The sequence below is a fragment of the Bos indicus genome, chromosome 14 (assembly GCF_029378745.1).
Source record: "Bos indicus isolate NIAB-ARS_2022 breed Sahiwal x Tharparkar chromosome 14, NIAB-ARS_B.indTharparkar_mat_pri_1.0, whole genome shotgun sequence".
NCBI lineage: Eukaryota > Metazoa > Chordata > Mammalia > Artiodactyla > Bovidae > Bos > Bos indicus.
The window spans coordinates 55391341-55413403 of NC_091773.1; the positions used below are offsets into that span (position 1 = coordinate 55391341).

At 39.6% G+C, this 22063-nt stretch overlaps 1 protein-coding gene across 2 annotated transcripts in view; it reads left to right on the forward strand.

The window, feature by feature from the left end:
• Nucleotides 1-22063, forward strand: part of NUDCD1 (NudC domain containing 1) — a 93451-nt gene that overhangs the window by 849 nt on the left and 70539 nt on the right. For both annotated transcript variants that reach the window (XM_070802789.1, XM_019973955.2), the window contains exon 2: nt 13284-13438. In XM_070802789.1, coding sequence (XP_070658890.1) covers nt 13284-13438 — 155 coding nt within the window. The remainder of the gene's footprint in view (nt 1-13283; nt 13439-22063) is intronic.

The window sequence follows — 22063 nt, forward strand, 5'->3', positions numbered from 1 at the left end:
TTTTAGTTGACGATAAAGAGCCCAGAGATTGCATTTTTGATACACAATCCTGCTGATTCTGATTCATGTCAGTGGATCACACTTTGAGCGATAATCTAGAGTTAATAGGTTTTATAGTATCAAGTAAGGGTTTATTCGTTTAATGTATAAATTATAGAAACTCAGCAACCTCTCTTGAGAGCCTGTTTTATGTACATGCTGATACAATAAAGATGAATATGACACAGTAATGTAAAGTTGCTATTGTCTAGCTAGGAAGAAAAGTGTAAGCTGATAGTTACAGGAGGATGTGGTAAGGCAGTGATCAGGATATGTACAAAACATAGTGATGGTGTTTCCATGTTTCTCAAACCGGCCAGAGACATCTAGGAAAGCTTCTAGATGAGGGAGTTGATATCTCAGTTGCGCTGTAAAGAGTAGGTAGGAGTTGATCAGGATAAGAAAAAATAAGCTTGCTGTTTCTTTTCATTCCCTTTCTCCCACCTTACATAAATAAATAATAACTCCATGTTATTTAGCCTTGCATTAAAAAACCACCTCAAAACTCAGTGGCTCAAAACAGTAAGCAGTTATTAGTGCTTATAAGTCTACAGGTTAGCTAGGCGGCTCTAGTCATAACTCAGCTTTCTCATACATTTGGTGTTCTCTGGCTATAGGCTGCTGTAAGATGGTTTCAGATGCTCCCTTCTTGGTTTTCCTCCATATGGTCTCATCCAGCAGGCTGCCACAGGCTTATTCCAAGAGACAAGCAGTGCACAAGAGTTTTTTCAGGCTCTGCTCGCAGTAAGTTTGCTGCTGTTCCACTGGCCAAAGCAAGTAGTATAATCAAGCGCAGAGTGGGTATGTATGGGAAGACTTCTAACGCAGGTCGACATAGTCGTTTGTGCTTTATCTTTGGTGTATTTCTTGTTTTTTTAACCTCTGTAGGGAAGGAGCAAATTAGCAGTGATCAGACTCTCACCACACGGCCTCTCGCTCTTGCCCACGTTTTGTGAATACGTAGTTACATAACAGCTGAGACCATTTATTGTACTGTGCACGTTCAGTGCCCTGTATAAGCATCACCTGAGAAGCCGTTGCTGCTGCGTTATAGCTGTGTCCGCTAGGTGAACCATGAGAAGAGAAAATAGTGTGTCTGTTTCTACGGCTGCTGTGCCAGTCAGGAGACAGTAAATGTGTCTGCCGTTCCTGCAACTCCTTGAGTTTTCTTCCCTTATCCCTGCTCATGCCTTGCCTACCATGGTTCAACAGTGTGCACAGTGAGGGACAGCGAGATAATCTCCTATTCAGTTTCTCAGCAAAGCCTGTCAACTCAAAATCTTGTCTTCTCCATGCCTCTACCCTGGTCCAAATCATTGATATCTCTCGCCTGAACTATAGTACCTTCCTGACGAGTCTTTCGATTTGGGGCACCTTCATTCCATTCTCTTTAAGGCAGTACTTGTTATAGTTTTTAATTCTTTGTTTATTTGATATCTGTTTCCTGCACTAGACTGTGAGTTCCATGGAGCTCACTGTGGTGTTTCTCTTTTGCTCAGTGCTCACTCTGTAGAGACAGTGGTTGGCATAGTCGATACTCAGTACATAGACTGAATGAAGGAGAGAAGTTGTTGAGGTCATTCCATTCCTGGGAAAGCCTGAGCAAAGGGGAAACAATTAGACTCTGTGCAGGGCACTACTGCACTGCTGTTTTGCAAGAGCAAACAAATCTACTGGGAGAGTGAGAAGATTTAGATAGGTGAAGGCACTTTTTAATCTTTGGCTTTTTTTTATCCTGTGAGTCAGTGTTTCCCAGACTTTTCCATGGGCAATTACAAAGTAAAGCTCAGCTGTCATAGATTTACCAGCTTTTTAATTTCCTTAGTGGAGCTGTTTCTTAAAAACTGTCATGTCCTCACCCACCTTTTCATAATCAGAAGGATATTTTGACACCAAAAAAGCAGGAAGCAAACTGTCACAATAAATATTCCTCTTGAGTACACTGTGAAAAAACTAAGATATTCTTTTTCTCCCTCATTTCACCAGTATTGGTCTTAGATTATTGTTTGGGATGCACAGGTGGAGATGATGAGATGTCATTTACATTAGGGTCTTAAGTAGAGAAGGGAAATTACTAAATTGGGGATTGAAGAGTTCACTCTTCGGGGCTTCCCCAGTGGCTCGGAGGTAAAGAATCTGCCTGCCAATGCAGGAGACATGGGTTCGATCCCTGGGTCAGGAAGATCCCCTGAAGGAGGAAACGATAACCGACTCTAGTATTCTTGCCTGGGAAATCACATGGACAGAGGCGCCTGGCAGGCTACAGTCCATGGGGTTGCAAAAGAATCGGATACATCTTAGCAACTAAACCACAGCAAGTTCACTCCTAGGCTCTGGGAGATTGAGTTTGGACGATGAAGGGAGTGGAGACGGGGAGACCAGTTGGGAGGCTTTGCAGTAGTTCACATGAGGAGCTTTCATTAAGAATTACTTGAGGATGATGAAGAAGAGGTTAATTCTTTTAAAAACTGCCATTTCTAGAGAGTGTGAGATGATTGAGCTGCTCCTCCTGATGGTTTGATTTCTTTTATAACCAGCCCAGGGGGTTCTTATTAATTCAACAAACTGTTGGCAGGCACCTGTGCTGTGTGAAGCTCTGCAGTTGGGATGTGAGAATGAAGGTGGGGTGTCTGGACTCGAAGAGCTCAGAGCACTGAGTTTTGTTCTCTTGTCTTATGTGTTGTTAAATTGTTCTAAAACCCGCTTTGCTACCCCCTGTGACACTGCATAAACAGTAAATGTCACTTTGTCTTTTTCTATCCCAAAGAACTAAGCAATAAAAATCTTTTGTATAAAATGTTACTGCCCTTTGACCTAGCAATTCCATTTCTGGGCCTTTCTCTTATATTTTTTTTCCCCTAGACTCCACTCAGTAAATGTATATATTTTCACTTAGCTAATTCATACTCCATTTTTTCATCTTGGTTTACAAGAAAGTCAGATTCCTTTCTTGACTATTAGAACCTATGCTATAAAATCTCTACAAATTAGAATATGTACTTTTCCATAGACCTGATTCTTCATAGACTTTATCAAATTTCTCAGCATTTAGTGTCTGTTTTCTCTGCTAAGACTATATTCTGTGTTGAGAGTCCTGTATCCATCTTTTTCTTTCAGTGTTTCATCTCTGGGGCTGAAGCATGACTGATTAGTAATAGATGATTTTATATCACACACAACAAACAGCTTTTGTTGTTCAGTCACTCAGTTGTGTCTGACTCTTTGCGACCCCATGGACTACAACACGCCAGGCTTCCCTGTCTTTCACTATCTCCCGGAGTTTGCTCAAATTCATGTCCATTGAGTCAGTGATGCTATCTAACCATCTCATCCTCTGTCTTCCACTTGTCCTCCTGCCCTCAGTCTTTCCCAGCATCAGGATCTATTCCAGTGAGTTGGCTCTTCACCTTTGCTGGACAAAGTATTGGAGTTTCAGCATCAGTCCTTCCAATGAATATTTGGGGTTAATTTCCTTTAGGATTGACTGATTCGATCTCCTTGCTGTCCAAGGGACTCACAAGATTCTTCTCCAGCACTGTAATTTGAAAGCATTAGTTCTTTGGCACTCAGCCTTCTTTAAGGTCCAACTCTCACTTCAGTACATGACTGCTGGAAAAACCATAGCTTTGACTAGATGGACCTTTGTTGGCAAAGTGATGCTTTTTGCTTTTTAAATATGCTGTCTAGGTTTGTCATAGCTTTTCTCCCAAGGAGCAAGTGTCTTAATTTCATGACTGCAGTAACTGTCCACAGTGATTTTGGAGCCCAAGAAGACATAGTCTGTCACTGTTTCTATTGTTTCCCCGTCTATTTGCCATGAAGTGATGGGACCGGATGCCATGATCTTAGTTTTGAATGTTGAGTTTTAAGCCAGCTTTTTCACACTCCTCATTCACCTTCATCAAGAGGCTCTTTAGTTTCTCTTCACCTTCTGCCATAAGGGTGGTGTCATCTGCATATCTGAGGTTATTGATATTTCTCCCAGCAGTCTTGATTCCAGCTTGTACTTCATCCAGCCTGGCGTTTCTCATGATGTACTCTGCATATAAGTTAAATAAGCAGGGTCACAGTTCACAGCCTTGACGTACTCCTTTCCCAATTCTAAACTTGTCCGTTGTTCCATGTCTGGTTCTAACTGTTGCTTCTTGATGTGCATACAGGTTTCTCAGGAGGCGGGTAAGGTACTCTGGTATTTGCATCTCTTTAAGAATTTTCCTCAGTTTGTAGTGATACACACAGTCAAAGGCTTTATCGTAGACAATGAAGCAGAAATAGATGTTCTTCTGGAATTCTCTTGCTTTTTTCTGTGATCCAGCGGATGTTGGCAATTTGATCTCTGGATCATGTACCTTATGTTGGCAATTTGATCTCTGGATCATGTACCTTTTCTGAATCCAGCTTGTACATGTGGAAGTTCTTGGTACATGTATTGTTGAAGCCTAACTTGAAGGATTTTGAACATTACCTTGCTACATGTGGGGCTTCCCTTGTGGCTCAGCTGGTAAAGAATCTGTCTGCAATGTGGGAGACCTGGGTTCAATCCCTGGGTAGGGAAGATACCCTGGAGAAGGGAAAGGCTACCCACTCCAGTATTCTGGCCTGGAGAATTCCATGGACTGTATAGTTCATGGGCTCACAAAGAGTTGGACACGACTGAGCAACTTTCAGTTTCACATGTGAAATGAGCACAATTGTGTGGTAGTTTCAATTCTTTGACATTGCCTTTCTTTGGAATTGGAATGTGGCCAGTCCTGTGGCTACTGTTGAGTTTTCCCAATTTGCTGGCATATTAATTGCAGCACTTTAACAGCTTTACTGAGATATAAATGACAATAATCTACAGATATTTAACTGTATAGTTAGTTTTGATGAGTGTCTGTATACACTTAGGAAGTCGTTACCACAATCAAGAAATTAAACTTAGCCATCATCCCCAGAATTTCCCTTGTTCCTTTCTGTATCTGGCCCAGAGTTAGTTAGGAGGGAACAGGGAGGAAGAAAAAGGCAGAAGTGATCTCCCCTTGTAGCCCACCAGGCTCCTCTGTCAATGGGATTTCCCAGGCAAGAATACTAGAGTGGGTTTCCATTACCTTCTCCAGGGAATCTTTGCAACCCAGGGATCGAACCCAGGTCTTCTGCACTGGCTGGCAGATTTTTTTTTTTTTTTTTAAACCACTGAGCTACCAGGCACGCCCCTAAGGTTTATAATGTACATCTCTAAATTATTACATGATACATTCAAATGATATTTTATTATTTCATGTATAGTTTGAGAACCAAAAGTATACTTCCATTTCTCTCCTTTATGATATTGTCATGCGTTTTACTTTTACATATTACTATAAACTTATGTTGTTGTTCAGTCTCTTAAGTTGTGTCCGACTCTTTGGGACCTCATGGATTTCAGCACACCAGGCTTCCCTGTCCTTCACTATCTCCTGGAGTTTGCTCAAACTCATGTCCATTGAGTTGTTGATGCCATCCAACCATCTTAGCCTTTGTTACCCCCTTCTCCTCCTGCTCTCACTCTTTCCCAACATCAGGGTCTTTTCCACTGAGTTGGTTGTTCACATCAGGTGGCCAAAGCATTGGAGCTTCAGCATCAGTCCTTCCAGTGAATATTCAGGGTTGATATCCTGTAGGATTGACTGTTTTGATCTCCTTGCTTTCCAAGGGACTCTCAAGAATCTTCTCTAGCACCACAATTTGAAAAGATCAGTTCTTAGGCACTCAACATTTTGTTTAAATAGTTAATTACCTCTTCAGTTCAGTTCAGTTCAGTCGCTCAGTCGTTTCCAACTGTTTGGGACCCCATGAATCGAAGCACGCCAGGCCTCCCTGTCAATCACCAACTCCCAGAGTTCACTCAAACTCACATCCATCGAGTCAGTGATGCCATCCAGCCATCTCATCCTCTGTTGTCCCCTTCTCCTCCTTCCCCCAATCCCTCCCAGCATCAGAGTCTTTTCCAATGAGTCGACTCTTCGCATGAAGTGGCCAAAGTACTGGAGTTTCAGCTTTAGCGTCATTCCTTCCAAAGAACACCCAGGACTGACCTCCTTCAGAATGGACTGGTTGGATCTCCTTGTAGTCCAAGGGATTCTCAAGAGTCTTTAACACCACAGTTCAAAAGCATCGATTCTTCAGCACTCAGCTTTCTTCACAGTCCAACTCTCACATCCATACATGACCACTGGAAAAACCATAGCCTTGACTAGATGGACCTTTGTTGGCAAAGTAATGTCTCTGCTTTTGAATATGCTATCTAGGTTGGTCATGACTTTGCTTCCAAGGAGTAAGCATCTTTTAATTTCATGGCTGCAGTCACCATCTTCAGTGATTTTGGAGCCCCAGAGAATAAAGTCTGACACCGTTTCCCCATCCATTTCCCATGAAGTGATGGGACCAGATGCCATGATCTTCGTTTTCTGAATGTTGAGCTTTAAGCCAACTTTTTCACTCTCCTCTTTCACTTTCATCAAGAGGCTTTTTTTTTATGGCGCTTTCTGCCATAAGTGTGGTGTCATCTGCATTTCTGAGGTTATTGATATTTCTCCTGGCAAAGAGATGTAAAAGTAGAGGGAAAAATCTTAACGTATTTACTTCTATAGTTGCCATTTCTGGTGCCCTTCGTTCCTTTATGTTGATCCATAGTGTTATCTGTATAATTTTCCTCTGCCTGAAGGACTTCTAATATTTCTTATAGTGTGGGTCTTCTGGTGATGAAATATTTCAGCTTTTGTGTGTCTAAAAACAGTTTGCCTTGATTTTCAAAAGATATTTTTTGCCATGTACAGAATTCTAGGATGACGGTTTTTTTTCCTTCACTACTTTAAAGATTTTACCCCTGTGTCTATTACTTTTATTGTCTCTCATGAGAAATCATGTTATCCTTTGTTCTTTTATGCGTGGTATCTCTTTTTCCTCTGGCTGTTTTAAAGATTTTTCTCTTTCATCCTGACTTAGAGTGGTTTGATTATATTGTGTGTTGATGTGGTTTTCCTCATAATTCTTGTACTTGGGGTTTGCCAAACTTCCTAGATCCCTGAATTTATAGTTTTCATCAGTTTTGGCAAGTTTTCAGCCATTATTTCTTCTACTGGTTTTTTTTTTTTCCCTTCTTTGTTTTCTCCTTTAAGGAATCTTAAAGGTCGGGAAGATCCAGGGATCGAACCCAGGTCTCCCGCATTGTAGACAGACACTTCGCCGTCTGAGCCACCAGGGAAGTCTTTTAAGGAATCTAGATATCCATTATTTATTTATTATTCCTTTTTGGCTGTGCTGGGTCTTCGTCGTCGTCTCCATTCTTTCTCTAGTTGCGGAGCACAGGCTGTAGGTACGTGGGCATCAGCAGTTGCAGCCCATGGGCTCAAGAGTTGCAGCTCACAGCTCTAGAGCTCATCCTCAGCAGTTGTGGCGCGTGGGCTTCGCGGCCTTGCAGCATGTGGGATCCTCTCGAATGAGAGATTAAACCATTGTCCCCTGCATTGGCAGGTGGATTCTTAACCACTGGACCTGCTGGGAAGTCCTCGTTAACCCATTTTTAGATCATGAGAAGTTAAACGCCAGCTCATCAATGCTCTTTTTATTTTTTCTGTTTTGTTTTTTGTTGCTTTTTGGGTATGCTGCGTGGCATGCAGGATCTTATTTTCCAACCAGGCAACCTGTGCCCTCTAAAGTGGAAGCACAGAGTCTTAAACACTGGACCTTCAGAGAGGTTTCTTAAGTCTGTTTTATTTTGGGTAGTTTCTGTTTTCATGCCTTTAATTTCACTCTTCTTTTTCAATGTCTATTCTGTCATTAATTCCATCCAGTGTATTTTTCATCTAGTTTTCATCTCTAGAAGTTTGATTTAAATGATTTTAATATCCTTCATATCTCTAGTTATGAACATTTGGAATCTACTTTAATCAATACTTAACGTTTTATCCTGCTAATTATAACTTCTGTGACCATTATCTGTTGGCATCTGTTGAATGATTGTTCTCTTCATTGTGGGTTTTGTTTTCTTTCCTCTTTGTAAACCTGGTAATCTTTGGATGAAAAAAGTTGTGAATTTTACCCTATTGTATCCTTATAAATCTTCTTGAACTTTGTTCTGTGATGCAGTTGAGTTACTTGAATTTATTACATTAACTTCACTGGGTCTTCTTAAATTTTTTTTTAGCTTAGTCTGGAGCAGTGCTGAGTCTGTGGCTGATTATTCCTCACCTCTGAGACAGGACCATTCTGTGTATTTTGCCTATGAATTAGGAGTTCGCTGTGGTCTACCTAATGGGAACGATCACAGCTCCCAGCCTGTGTGAGTTCCCATCACTGTTCCCTCAGTTGGTCCTTGCCCTGGCCTGGAGTGGTTTCCTCAAACATGTGCCATTTGTCGTCTGCTGAGTATTTGAGAGAGGCCTCTGCAGATCTGTGGAGTGCTCTCTCTGCGGCTCTCTTCTCTGGTACTCTGCCTGATGAACCGTAGCTGCCTTGGTCTCCCCAGACTTTTCAGTTCAGATTCCTCCACCCAGGGAGTCGGCCACATTCTACTTCACTCGCCCCTCTTTGTGCTGTGGGCTGGACCCTCAGTCAGGGCACCAAGCTGGGCACGGTAGGGCTGACCTCATTTGTGTCTCATCTCTTAAGGATCACTGTCCTTTGTTGCCTGTTGTCTCATGTCTTGAAAATCACTGTTTTATATAATTTTGTCTGATTTATTTTGTCTTACTGGTTGTTTCCGAGGGAAGGCTAAATCTGGCCACTATTATTCCATCTTGGCTGCTCAATACATGTTTTTAAGTGAGAGAGTAATTTCTGTAGAATATTAGAGCTGGAAACAAAATTGAAATGGATTCAGGAGCATAATGAGAAAATGGGAGTGTAGACTGTTTATTTAGAGAAGTTTGAGAAATACAGGGCAGAAGAAAGCTCTGCTTTGAGTGCAGAGCAAAGGAATCCTTTCTCATGTGTTTTGTGAGTGGGGGAATTTTCGACATATTTAAGTGAAGGAGAAGGGGCCAGTGAAAAGGAGATAACCAACCTGCGGAAGGGCCCAGAAGAGGCAGAAGAGAAGGAAATCATCAACAGCTATGTGAGAATTAGCCTTGGAAGGGAGAATAGGAACAGAGAAATTAACACTCTTCTCAGGCATCATATAGCAAATTCTTCACATGTTTTTTAATATAAGCCTGTCAATAACTTATAGGGTAAGTATTGTTCACTTTTATGACAGGTGAGAAATCAGGGTAGACATTTAGGTAACTTACCCTTTAAGCTGCTCATCAGTGGTTAACCTGACCCAAAAGCACACACTCTTCCTGGTCCCTGGGCTGTTTCTTCAAGGCAAGGAGAATAAAAGCTGGTTAAAAAAATTTAGGCAATAATTAAAGAGAGAGAAAAGCCGTGTAACTATTGTTTTGTGTAAGTTTACTATAAAATTCATGCCTGCTCTTCTGGAGGAAAATTTGGGGAAAAGCAGATCTAAGTATGATGGTACAGAAGCTTATATAGAAGAGTTTAGGCGGGGCAGTGCTGCTAAATCTAGTCTTGCCCTGTTCTATGCATTTGCTTCAGAACTAGCTCTACAAACTTGTACTCTGGCTTCTTCACATCTTTATATGCAAAGAGCAGCAAACTCAACAACTAGGTGGAAAGAAGATAAATGGTCTATGAAGTGACCTTTGTAAAGTAATTCAATTTAATTGTATGTTCTAAAAGGACACGAAGCTGTAATTGTGGCCATTGTTAGCATCCTTTGGCCAGGAACCCTGTCTGTTTTATATACCAGTATTTGCTCAATGCCAAACACCATGTCTGGCACATAATAGACATTCAATAAATCAATTTGTGAATGAAAATCTATAGATTTTTGAGGTCCCATGCATGTTATTTAAGAAAGTTAGGTAAAGATTAAGGGAGACTCCCCTCTTGTTAGGCCCCAGGTGCTTTTTAAAAGAATAAGGGAAAAGGCTTTTCCAGTAGGGCTCTTGTAGTATGTTTCCAATAATAAAATAGTTTACTACACTGACTTCTTAGCTCTTTATTAAAGAGATCGCTGATCTTCAGTCAACTCACAGAGCCAAGCTAGCTTGGAGACTCCCGGCCATCGTCTTCTCCTGTAGACTCCGCAGAAGAGCCCTGCCAGTGGTTAAGCTCTGTCACATTCTGGATGTTGCTTTTCTCCTTTCATTTCCTCTATCTGCCTTTTTATACTTGAGATGATTGACATGATAAATGCAGTAACTTTAAGTATGTAATGTGCCCTTTTCTTGTGTCCTAATAAATTATATAAAATAATCTTGTCAGAATGCAGCAAGACAGACTGTTTCATGGTTTCCTAACACGGTTTTCCAGATCCGTACATTCACAGTCGAGTACGCATTTGTACTAAGGCAAAGGGCTAAGAAGTTTCTGGCTTGTTCAGCATTGCCCAGGTCTTTGGCACGCGTATGAAGAAAATGTATTTGTTGTATCATTGCCTCGTGTTACTGCTTTGCGCCATTATGTTAGAGTGTATACTTCCTGCAGTATCGCGTTTAATCCACACAGTGGTGCTAGAAAACCAGGAATTGATTGTTTCTAATCTGTGTGTATGTATTTTTAGCTTCCAGATAAAATAAACACTCCCTCGAGTTATGTAATAACAGTTTCCTCAGCCTCTATCAAATCCATCATAAAGTTACAATGGTTTTACCTCTGGAGGTCTCTAAACTTCAGCCATTCTTACCTGGATGACTGCAGTAGCATCCTGGTGGGTCTTCCAGGGTTTCCTTTGCTCTGCTCTGTTTTCCATATTTAGTTATAAGTAAACCTTCTGTACAGAGAAGGCAATGGCACCCCACTCCAGTACTCTTGCCTAGAAAATCCCATGGACGGAAGAGCCTGGTAGGCTGCAGTCCATGGGGTCGCTAGAGTCAGACACGACTGAGCGACTTCACTTTCACTTTTCACTTCCATGCATTGGAGAAGGAAATGGCAACCCACTCCAGTGTTCTTGCCTGGAGAATCCCAGGGACGGGAAGCCTAGTGGGCTGCCGTCTATGGGGTCGCACAGAGTCGGACACGACTGAAGCGACTTACCAGTAGCAGCAAACCTTCTGTAAATTTGAATCTAGACCTTACTCTCCTACTTAAAAGCTCGTAAATGAATTATTACATTGAGTTTATCAGCAAAGATGAATATAGCAGGAGCTTTTGTGATCCACCTTCTGCCCAGTTCTCTAGTTTCATATGTCTATAGCCTTTCCTCGTGCAGTTCTCCTTGTGATAAGTTGGGTGGGAGGGTGGGTGTTTTTGTGTGTGTGCTCAGTTAAGTTGGACTCTCTGACTTGTTTTTTTGAAATCAAGTTTTTCCTTCTACTTTTGCCTGTTGTCCTTTGCCAGTGATAAGTAGGGGTGTGTGTGTGTGTGGTGTGTGTGTGTAGGGGTGTGTGTGGGTGTGTGTGTGTAAAGGTGTGTGTGTGTGTGTAGGCATATTTAAGTTAACTCTACCTTATCCTTTGTGTGTGTGTGTGTATGTGTGTGTGTGTGTGCTTGCGCTCAGTCAAGTCAGACTCTTTGCAACCCCATGGACTGTAGCCCGCTAGGCTCCTCTATCCATGGGATTTCCCAGGCAAGAATATTGGAGCGGGTTGCCATTTCCTGCCCCAGGGGATCTTCCCAATCCAGGGATTCAACCTGTGTCCCTTTGGCTCAAATTTTTGAAAGCCTTCATTAATTTCCCCAAGTAGATCAGCTTCCAGTGTTAGTGGTTCTCAGTCTCCAGTAATTTTTCTCTGTACAATTTATTGCAGTTTAATTATATATTTATTTGATTAATTATATACATATTTACATTTATATGGGTCTTCCCTTGTGACTCAGCTGGTAAAGAATCCACCTGCTATGCGGAAGACCTGGGTTTGATCCCTGGGTTGGGAAGATCTCTTGGAGAAGGTAACGGCTACCCACTCCAGTATTCTGGTCTGGAGAATTGCATGGACTGTATAGTCCATGGGGTCGAAAAGAGTCAAACATGACTGAGCGACTTTCACTTCACTTCACTTACATTTATATATAATGTATTTATTTATTTGCCTAATGTCCATTTCCCCACTGGATCACAAGTGTTAAGAAAATAGATTCTGTGATTTTATGCCTATTAAAATATTTGCTGAATAAATGAATGAATAAATGTAAGTCAGCCAGTACTCAAGACGGGTATTAAAAGTAGGGACAGGTGAGCATTTGGGGAAAAAAGACGAAAATACTTGCAATCAGAATATAGTAAGGTGAGTTTCATAATTAAGTAAAGTACTGGCTAAGCATAGTCTACTTATGTATTTCCTTTTGGAACAGAAATTAATTCTAGGTCATGAGCAGCCCTGAACTATAAGGGTTTCTATCTACATAGATGAGAAGGAGGAGTGGGAGGCAGATTTAAAATTGTCGAAGCAGCTAAGAAAGTAGATCTTATAAGTTCTTATAATAAGAACAGTTGTAACTATGTGAGTTGATGGATGTATGTGTTAAACTTATTTGGTAATCATTTCTCAATACATACATATATCATTATGTTGTACACCTTAAACTTATACAGTGCTGTATATCAATTATATCTCAATAAAGCTTGAAAAAAGTAAATTATGGAAGTCTCTAATGCCCTAGTGGAAAAGAAGCACTGTTGTTTGAGTAGGAAACCTTGTTTCTGTTCCAGATATGATACTGTTTTGTTCTGTACTCTTGGGAAAGATGTGGTATAACATTAGTAGTCACCATTTACACTTTGTTTCCATCGTTATATAATGAGATAATAAAAACATTCTCTTTTTTTCTTAACATGTAGTAAAAGTGAATGAGTTAATAGACAGGAAAGGATTTTTAAAAGTACAAAAACACTTTATAATGTAGTGTACTTAATATTTGCCCAGAAGACAGGGAATCTTTCAATTTTAGAATTTCTCTGTTCTTTATATTCGTAATTATAAGGAAGAGGTACCTGAAAGAAAAGAGTGTGAAAAGCTCTATCTCCCGCAGCACTATACTATAACTTCTGTAAGCGAACGGCCTCGTCAGTTTGATTCACCGTTTACCCTTTGCACACAGTGCCTAGTTGGTGCCCAGAAATTGTTTTTGAATGAATAATACAAGTAAATTGTCCCAAAGGCCTTGGTAATTAGTGTTCTGTTTTTTTTTTTTTTTTTAACTTTATTGGCATTCTGCAGAAAAGAACAATCTGAGGAAAGCTCTTCGTGTTTATGTTTATTTTTCTTATATTTCAGCTGTGGCAGAAGTAAAACTTCGAGATGATCAATATACACTGGAACACATGCATGCTTTTGGAATGTATAATTACCTACACTGTGATCCATGGTATCAAGACAGTGTCTACTACATTGATAACCTTGGAAGAATTATGAATTTAACAGTGATGCTGGTAAGAAAAAGATCTATAATATTAGAATTTTTCCAATAAATTTGATCCTTAATTTTCACTTTTCATCTGATGGCCACAGAATTGAGGTACCCATACCTTTAATATATGGAGTCGTATCATCAGTTTGTATAAGGCTTCATTTTCTTTAATTCAACTTTAATTTTTCCCTTCATTCCTGTTACTTTAACTTATTCTCCTCTACTCTTACCAATAGGCAATTACTTAATGTATTTTATATCTCAATATTGATGTAACTGTTCATGTCTGCTTTTTCTATGTGAGTTGTTAGCCCTGACTATGACAGTGGATTTATCTGTGGTTCCCTTTTGGTTAACATTTGCTTAGTGTATTTTTAAGTATGTTAGTTGGGAATAGATCTCTTAGGATTGTTTTGTCTGCTGTGGATCAGTCCTTTTAGCGTTATAAAATATCCCTGTTTATCTCTGGGCTTTGGGAATAATTTCTGTCTTGAAATCTTCTGATATTTAATATAGCTGTCCTGGCTTTTTGTTTGTTTAATTAGTATTTGTCTTTTTCTGTTCTTTTTCTTTGAGTTTGTAAGTGTTAGTATTTTTAAAATGGCCCTTGTAAAGAGCATGTAGTTAGGTCTTGTTTTTTAATCCAGAATGACAATCTGTGTCCTTTAATTGGCTTAATTCATTTATATTTAATTACTGTTACGGTTGGGTTTACCAACCATAATGGGTTGGTAATGGGTTGGGTAATGTTATGTTACCATTTTGTTAATTTTTCTTGTTTTGAACCATCAGTTTTTTTGTTCCTTTGTGTCCCTCTTTAAAAATGTCCCTCTTTTTCTAAAAAAAATTTTTTTAATTAAAATTCCACTTAATTTTCTCTTTTGGCTTCTTATTTAAACCTGCTTGTGTTATTGACTATGAGGATTACTCCATTTCTTCTAAAGGATTCTGGCCCACAGTAGTAGATATAATGGTCATTGAATTAAATTCACCCATTCTGGTCCATTTGAATTCAATGATTCCTAAAATGTGGATGTTCACTCTTGCCATCTCCTGTTTGATCACTTCTGATTTACCTTGATTCATGGACGTAACATTCCGGATTCCTATGCAGTATTGTTCTTTATAGCATCAGACTTTACTTTCACCACCAGACACATCCACAACTGGGCGTTGTTTCCGCTTTGACCCAGCCTCTTCATTCTTTCGGAGCTATTTCTCCACTCTTCTGCAGTAGCATATTGGGCACCTACCAACGTGGAGAGTCCATCTTTCAGTTTCATGTCCTTTTGCCTTCTCATACTGTTCGTGGGGTTCTCAGACAAGAACACTGAAGTGGTTTGCCATTGCCTTCTCCAGTGGACCATGTTTTGTCAGAACTCTCCCCCGTGACCCGTCCGTCCTGGGTGGCCCTATAAAAGGTTGTTGTTGAACCATGAAAAGACGCCGGGATTCTTGGCCTCCGGAGGAGAAGAATTCAATCCAGGGCCAGAGACGAGGCTTGATCACTCAGAGCTTTGTGTAATAAACTTTTATTAAAGTATAAAAGACATAGAGAAAGCTTCTGACATAGGCATGAGGAGGGGCCAGAAAGAGAACCCCCATGCTACTGTTAGCAATGGAGTTATATATTCTCTAATTAGTTATTCAGTTCAGTCGCTCAGTTGTGTCCGACTCTTTGCGACCTCATGAAATGCAGCATGCCAGGCCTCCCTGTCCATCACCAACTCCCGGACTTCACTAAACTCATGTCCATCGAGTCAGTGATGCCATCCAGCCGTCTCATCCTCTGTTGTCCCCTTCTCCTCCTGCCCCCAATCCCTCCCAGCATCAGGATCTTTTCCAGTGAGTCAATTTTTCACATGAGGTGGCCAAAGTATTGGAGTTTCAGCTTCAGCATCAGTCCTTCCAATGAACACCCAGGACTGATCTCCTTTAGAATGGACTGGTTGGATCTCCTTGCAGTCCAAGGGACTCTCAAGAGTCTTCTCTAGTTCAAAAGCATCAATTCTTCAGCACTCAGCTTTCTTCACAGTCCAACTCTCACATCCATACATGACCACAGGAAAAACCATAGCCTTGACAAGACAGACCTTTGTTGGCAAAGTAATATCTCTGCTTTTCAATATGCTATCTAGGTTGGTCATAACGTTCCTTCCAAGGAGTAAGCATCTTTTAATTTCATGGCTGCAGTCACCATCTGCAGTGATTTTGGAGCCCCCAAAAATAAAGTCTGACACTGTTTCCACTGTTTCCCCATCTATTTCCCATGAAGTGATGGGACCAGATGCCATGATCTTCGTTTTCTGAATGTTGAGCTTTAAGCCAACTTTTTCACTCTCCTCTTCACTTTCTGCCATAAGGGTGGTCTCATCTGAATATCTGAGGTTATTGATACTTCTCCCAGCAATCTTGATTCCAGCTTATGCTTCTTCCAGTCCAGCGTTTCTCATGATGTACTCTGCATATAAGTTGAATAAGCAGGGTGACAATATACAGCCTTGACGTACTCCTTTGCTGATTTGGAACCAGTCTGTTGTTCCAGGTACAGTTCTAACTGTTGCTTCTTGCCTGCATACAGGTTTCTCAGGAGGCAGGTCAGGTGGTTTGTTGTGGTCCACACAGTCAAAGGGGTTGGCGTAGTTAATAAAGTAGAAGTAGATATATTTCTGGAACTCTCTTGGTTTTTCAATAATCCATTGGATGTTGGCAATTTGATCTCTGGTTCCTCTGCCTTTTCTAAATCCAGCTTGAACATCTGGAAGTTCATGATTCACATATTGCTGAAGCCTGGCTTGGGCAATTTTGAGCATTACTTTACTAGCGTGTGAGATGAGTGCAATTGTGTGGTAGTTTGAGCATTCTTTGGCATTGCCTTTCTTTGGGATTGGAATGAAAACTGACCTTTTCCAGTCATGTGGCCACTGCTGAGTTTTCCAAATTTGCTGGCATATTGAGTGTAACACTTTCACAGCATCATCTTTCAGGATTTGAAATAGCTCAGTTGGAATTCCATCACCTCCAGTAGCTTTGTTCTTAGTGATGCTTCCTAAGGCCCACTTGACTTCACATTCCAGGATGTCTGGCTCTAGGTGAGTGATCACACCATCATAGTTATCTGAGTCATGAAAGGCCTTGCTCAGTAAATCTTTAATCCAATTTTCTGCTGATGGGTGGGGCTGTGTTCCCTCCCTGTAGTTTGGCCTGAGGCCAAACTATGGTAGGGGTAATGGCAGCAATGGGAACCTCCTTCAAAAAGACTTATGCTGTCACACTCAGGACTGTTGGAGTCAACTCCTAGGTGAGTCAGTGCCCCTGACCCCGCGGCAGGCCACTATTGACCCACGCCTCTGCCAGAGACTCGGGCAAGTCTGGCTCAGTCTCTTGTGGGGTCACTGCTCTTTTCTCCTGGGTCCTGGTGCACAAAAGGTTTCCTTGTGGTATTTTTAATTGTTAGTGTAGACATTGTAGTACTCATCCTTAACTTATCCTAGTTTTCTTTTAATTAATGTTATTCCAGTTAAAAAACAATGTAAAACCCTACAGTAATATAACTCCTTTACTTCCTTTTCCATCCTTTGAGCTATTGTCATACTTTTTGCTTCTTAATATGTTGTAAACTTCATAATACATTGTTAATGTGCTTGCTTTAAGTAATCAGTGGTCTGTTAATAGTTTCCTGACTGCTCTTTGCTCTTTCCAGCTTTCCTCTATATTTCATCTACAGAATCTAATTTGTTTGCTCTTAACACCTCTCATTTAAAGTCCTTAAATATTTCCTTTATGGCAAGGAACACACTTTTTAACATGTAATTTTAGAATAGGTAATGCATTCATGTGATTTAAAAAACAAATTTAAAAAGATATTTAGTAAAGTCTTTCTGACCCCAGTTTTATCTGTCCTTTCCCTCTATTATTTCTTTTTTACTAGTTTCTTGATATATTCTTCCAGAGGTGGATTTGTGTGTATGTGTTTGATTTTTATTTTTCTGGCCAGTATAAGCATAAAGTGATATATTTGTTTAAAAAATACAAACTCTTCACCTTGGCAACTGTAGCCTATTATGCCCTTTTCTCCAGCTTTGTCTTTCACCACTTTGTACACTGCATTCTAACAGTACCATGTAACTAAAACCTGCCCTGTATCCCTCTGCCTCCAGCCCTTTCTTTACCTTCTCTCTGATTTCTGTCTCGGGCTGCCTCACAGTCTTCACTTAAGTTTCAGCTAACTGTTTCATCTAGGAAGCTTACCTGAGGTCCTCTATTTCCTCCTCCAGGATATTCAAACCATTAGTCTCAGATCTGCATGGACTGTGAGTTTTTCTGCATAGGGCTAGATAGTAAATGTTGCAGGGTTTATGGACCAGACTGTCTTAAGTCACAGCTGCTCAGTCTTGCTATAGTAGTTGTGAAAATGGCAATTCACAATATATAAACAGTGAGTGTGGCTGCATTCCAATAAAACTTTATTTACAAAGACAACAGGCTAATTTTTAGGCTTACGGGGTATAACTTGCCAACCCTTGATCTAGGCTGTGTGTCATATTTTTATAATCCTAGCAGCCAACAGAAGGCTTAATCAGTATGTTTATAAAATGGATAACAGTTCCTTAAAGCTTGCTGGCTTTACACTTTTGATATTATCTATTATTTCTTCTTCAGGTAAAAGTGTGAGTCTCGTTTGTTGAGATAGTATTACTGAATAAGAAATATTTATTTCTCTTCAACAAACATTTATTGAATTACTGCTACCTGTTACCATGGAAGTGAGGATAAGATGTAGAAATAGTACGGAGGAGGAAATAGTTTACTACTATGCATGGTCAGGCTGAGCGACTTCACTTTGACTTTTCACTTTCATGCATTGGAGAAGGAAATGGCAACCCATTCCAGTGTTCTTGCCTGGAGAATCCCAGGGACAGGGGAGCCTGGTGGGCTGCCGTCTATGGGGTCGCACAGAGTCGGACACGACTGAAGCGACTTAGCAACAGCAGCAGCACCAGTGGTACAGAATACCGCACTAATATTTTTTTGATCAGCAACAAAGGAAATCAGCTTGCTCTTTGAATTATATTGGGAGCAGGTGGAAGTATTGGCTGCTGTGGTTATACATTGGCTTTTTTTTTTTTAAGCGAAACAGTTCTTACATAACTTTTATTGTCCAATTTTTTTTTTTTTTTAGTCAAAGGCACACATGCACAAATCTCAAGGAGGTTTTTATTTGCGGCTGATTTACAAAAATGACCAACCTTGTTAATTTGGGCTAAACATTATTGTGGTCACAGTGAATGAAGGCTGTAGGGCCTAAGAAAGGAAATCCACAAGTTGTTTAACCTTTAGATTTTGTCAGGAGCCACCAGGTGGCAGCAGGGCAACACAGGTTTATAGAGGTATTGTATTGATAAGGTCCGAATCAGCTTAATTTGTGAGGTGTATGTGTTCAGTCGCACAGTCGTGTCAGACTCCAGCCTGCCAGGCTCCTCTGTCCATGGATTCTCCAGGCAAGAATACTGGAGTGGGTTGCCATTTCCTTCTCCAGGGGATCTTCCCAACCTGAGGATCGAACCTGCTTCTCCTGCGTCTCCTGCATTGGCAGGCGGATTCTTTACCACTGAGCCACCTGGGAATCTCAGCCACAAGCCACTGAGCCAACTTGTGGTTTACAGTCCTTAATTTCAGAAAAATGTCAGTTGAAAGGAAGTTCACTTAGGAAGTAGAAAAATTCCAGTTCCTTAGAAAAGCAAAAAAAAAAAAAGAACAGTGTTTAAAATTTGATTCTTTATTATATTGTCATTTTATCATATCAGGGCTTATTTTAAAGTACTGTGTTCTGTTTCTTAATATTTAGGGGATTAATTCTGTCCTAATGTCTTTTATCTGAAAAACTCATGTTTTTGCTAATAAAGAACATCATCTTGTGATGCCTCTTTAAATTGCATGTAAAGATCCAGAGGAGAGTTACTGGTTCCATCTGAAGCATGCACTTGTGAGGCTGTGTCTCGGAGTTACTGGTTACAGCTGCTTGCTAGTCCAGCTCAGTTATTTACCAGTATATTTTTATCTAGACCTGAGTCTAGCTTATGTTCTACAATTGAGTTTACTAGCAGGGAGCCGGTGATTTATCTGGTTAAAAAAAAATGAGAGGTGGAGTTCTTGGAACTGTGTGTGCTTAATACATTATTGAAAGCTTTGTGGTACATAAAGACATTACTTAATCAAATTACAATTAATTTAAAACACCTTTCCTTGAAATTCTAGCTAAAAAGTGGGGGAAAGATGAAGGATATAGGAAGACTTTTTTTCCTTCCAAATAGTTATTAGTGATAAAAGTCTTTCTCCAGAAAAAGATCACTCCCTTTTAAAAGGGCAAGTTTTTAAATATCAGTGTCTAATAGTAAATGGCATCTTTGTTTAGTTGGACTTTTTTTTTTTTTTTAACTTCAGTAGTGTTTTCTGTAAATGTACATGTATTAGAAAAAAGCTCTGTTAGTTCAGAGCTTGTCTTCTTGTAGCTGTAATTAAGATCTGCAACTGTTTTAAGATGTTTTTATAAATATGTAGTTCATGTATTAGTACTAATTTGCCGTTTTTTAGAGTGTCATTTGTACACAATATGTGGACAGTGATATTTTTGTAATATGTTTTATTGACTCAGGAATCTAATTAAAATACTGTATAATGTATTAGCCTAAAAGAAAAACTGAATATAGAAGTTTCGTTCATAGTAGAGGGTTTTTTTTTGTGGGGGGAGGTGTTACTTTATAAATTGCATTCACTTCTGACGTATCATTTGTTTAGAAAAACTTGAGAATTGATTTCTTCTCCACAGGAAGTGTGGAATATAGGAAAGACCAATTTTTGGAGTGCAGTCAACCAAGATTTGAATATTGGCCCTGCCATTTCTAGCAGTGGAGTTATAGGCAAATTATTTAATTTTTTTGAGCAGGGCTTTTTATCTTTTTCAAGTGGGATAATATCAACTTCATAAGATTTGGAAATAATTAAATGAGATGGCAAAAGTCAAAGCACTTATTTAATACAATACTGTACATTATTATCATTCAAGAAGTACTTCATTTATCATTGAAATTTTAATTCTTTCACAATTCAGCTGTGTAATGTTATCTCAGAATGATTGTCAACAGCTTTAAATATAGTAATGTTAACTTTTTTTTGACTAGAAGAAGAAAATGATTGGTTGGGACCAGGACATTATAGATGCTAATTACATAAAGCTTTATTATTAAGACACTGTAAAACTGTTAATGGAGGATATTCAGAAATAATTTAGTACTCTAATTTGATTTATTAATGCAGAAGAAAATATTTTGTTGCCTACAGTCCATTTAAAATTAAAATGTATTCTGAAAACTAGGTTTCAAAAATCAGGAACATTTTAGGTTCTTTCACATAAACGATCATTTAGCTTCAAGATAACTGTGTGTTTTCTTTTGCATTTTTAATTCAATTATTTTTGGCTTCACATTTATATACTTGAATATCTTAATCATTCTATTGGATGTTGCACTCATTTATCTGGTAATCATAGTCCGTGGGGTTGCAGAGAGTTGGACACGACTGAGTGACTTTGACATTCACATCCGATAATCAGTTGCCTAGCAGTCTCAGTTATATGAAGCCTTGTATTTAAAAGAAAATGGCTTAAAGCCATCTTTAGGATGGATTATGAAATGAAGAATAATCGCTTCCTAACAATGGTTCCCTAGCTTAGATGTTGTGAAGGGCATGTAGTGGGGGAGACCACTAGAAACTTTGCTTTGAAACAACTGTTTTGAGGAAAAAGTTGCACTTTATTTTAACTTATTCATATCTTTTAATTATGTATATCACATGTAAATTATTCAGTGTTTTTAAAAAAAGTCAAGCAATGTATTGAAGCAGTAATGGAAATTTCCCCTTGACCACCAGTCTCCTTTACCACCAGGTCTCATTTTCTTCTAATGGTAAACACTGGAATAGCCCAGTCTGTCTGTAGCTTACTCTGTGCTGTCATATCACACTGTTTGTTCCAACATATATGGATTTATATGTTTTCTGCATCTGCATTTTTTTTTTCAGTCATTATCTTGGAGATCTTTTTAATGTGTTATAAATCTACTTCAGGGGACTTGGTGGTCTGGTAGTTAAGACTCTGCCTTCCAGTGAAGCGGGTGCAGGTTTTCAATCCCTCGTCAGGGAGCCAAGATCCCACATGCCTCACAGACAAAAAACATAAAACAGAAGCAATAGTATAACAAATTCAACAAAGACTTTAAAAATGGTCCACATTAAAAAATATTTAAAGAATTAAATCTACTTTAGTATAACTAAGTTATTTGGTATTCCAAAGGATAGTTATGCCAGTTAACCATTCATCTGCCTGTGCTCTCCAGACAGAGATGCCAGGTACACGTTTATATTTGAGCACATTGGATTTATTTGTGAAGCAGAGGAGGGATGTGTATAACGGGGAACCACAGGATGTCTCAGTAAGAGGATGGTAGAAAGGACATTGTAGGATTAGGCTTGTATTAGATGGTTTGGGGAGAGGATTTTAGAAACTGGGGCTTTGCTCTGGGTTGGCTACTGTTAGGAAACTGGATAATTCCATGATGGATTTCTTAGTATTGTCCAAAAGGAGGGAAGA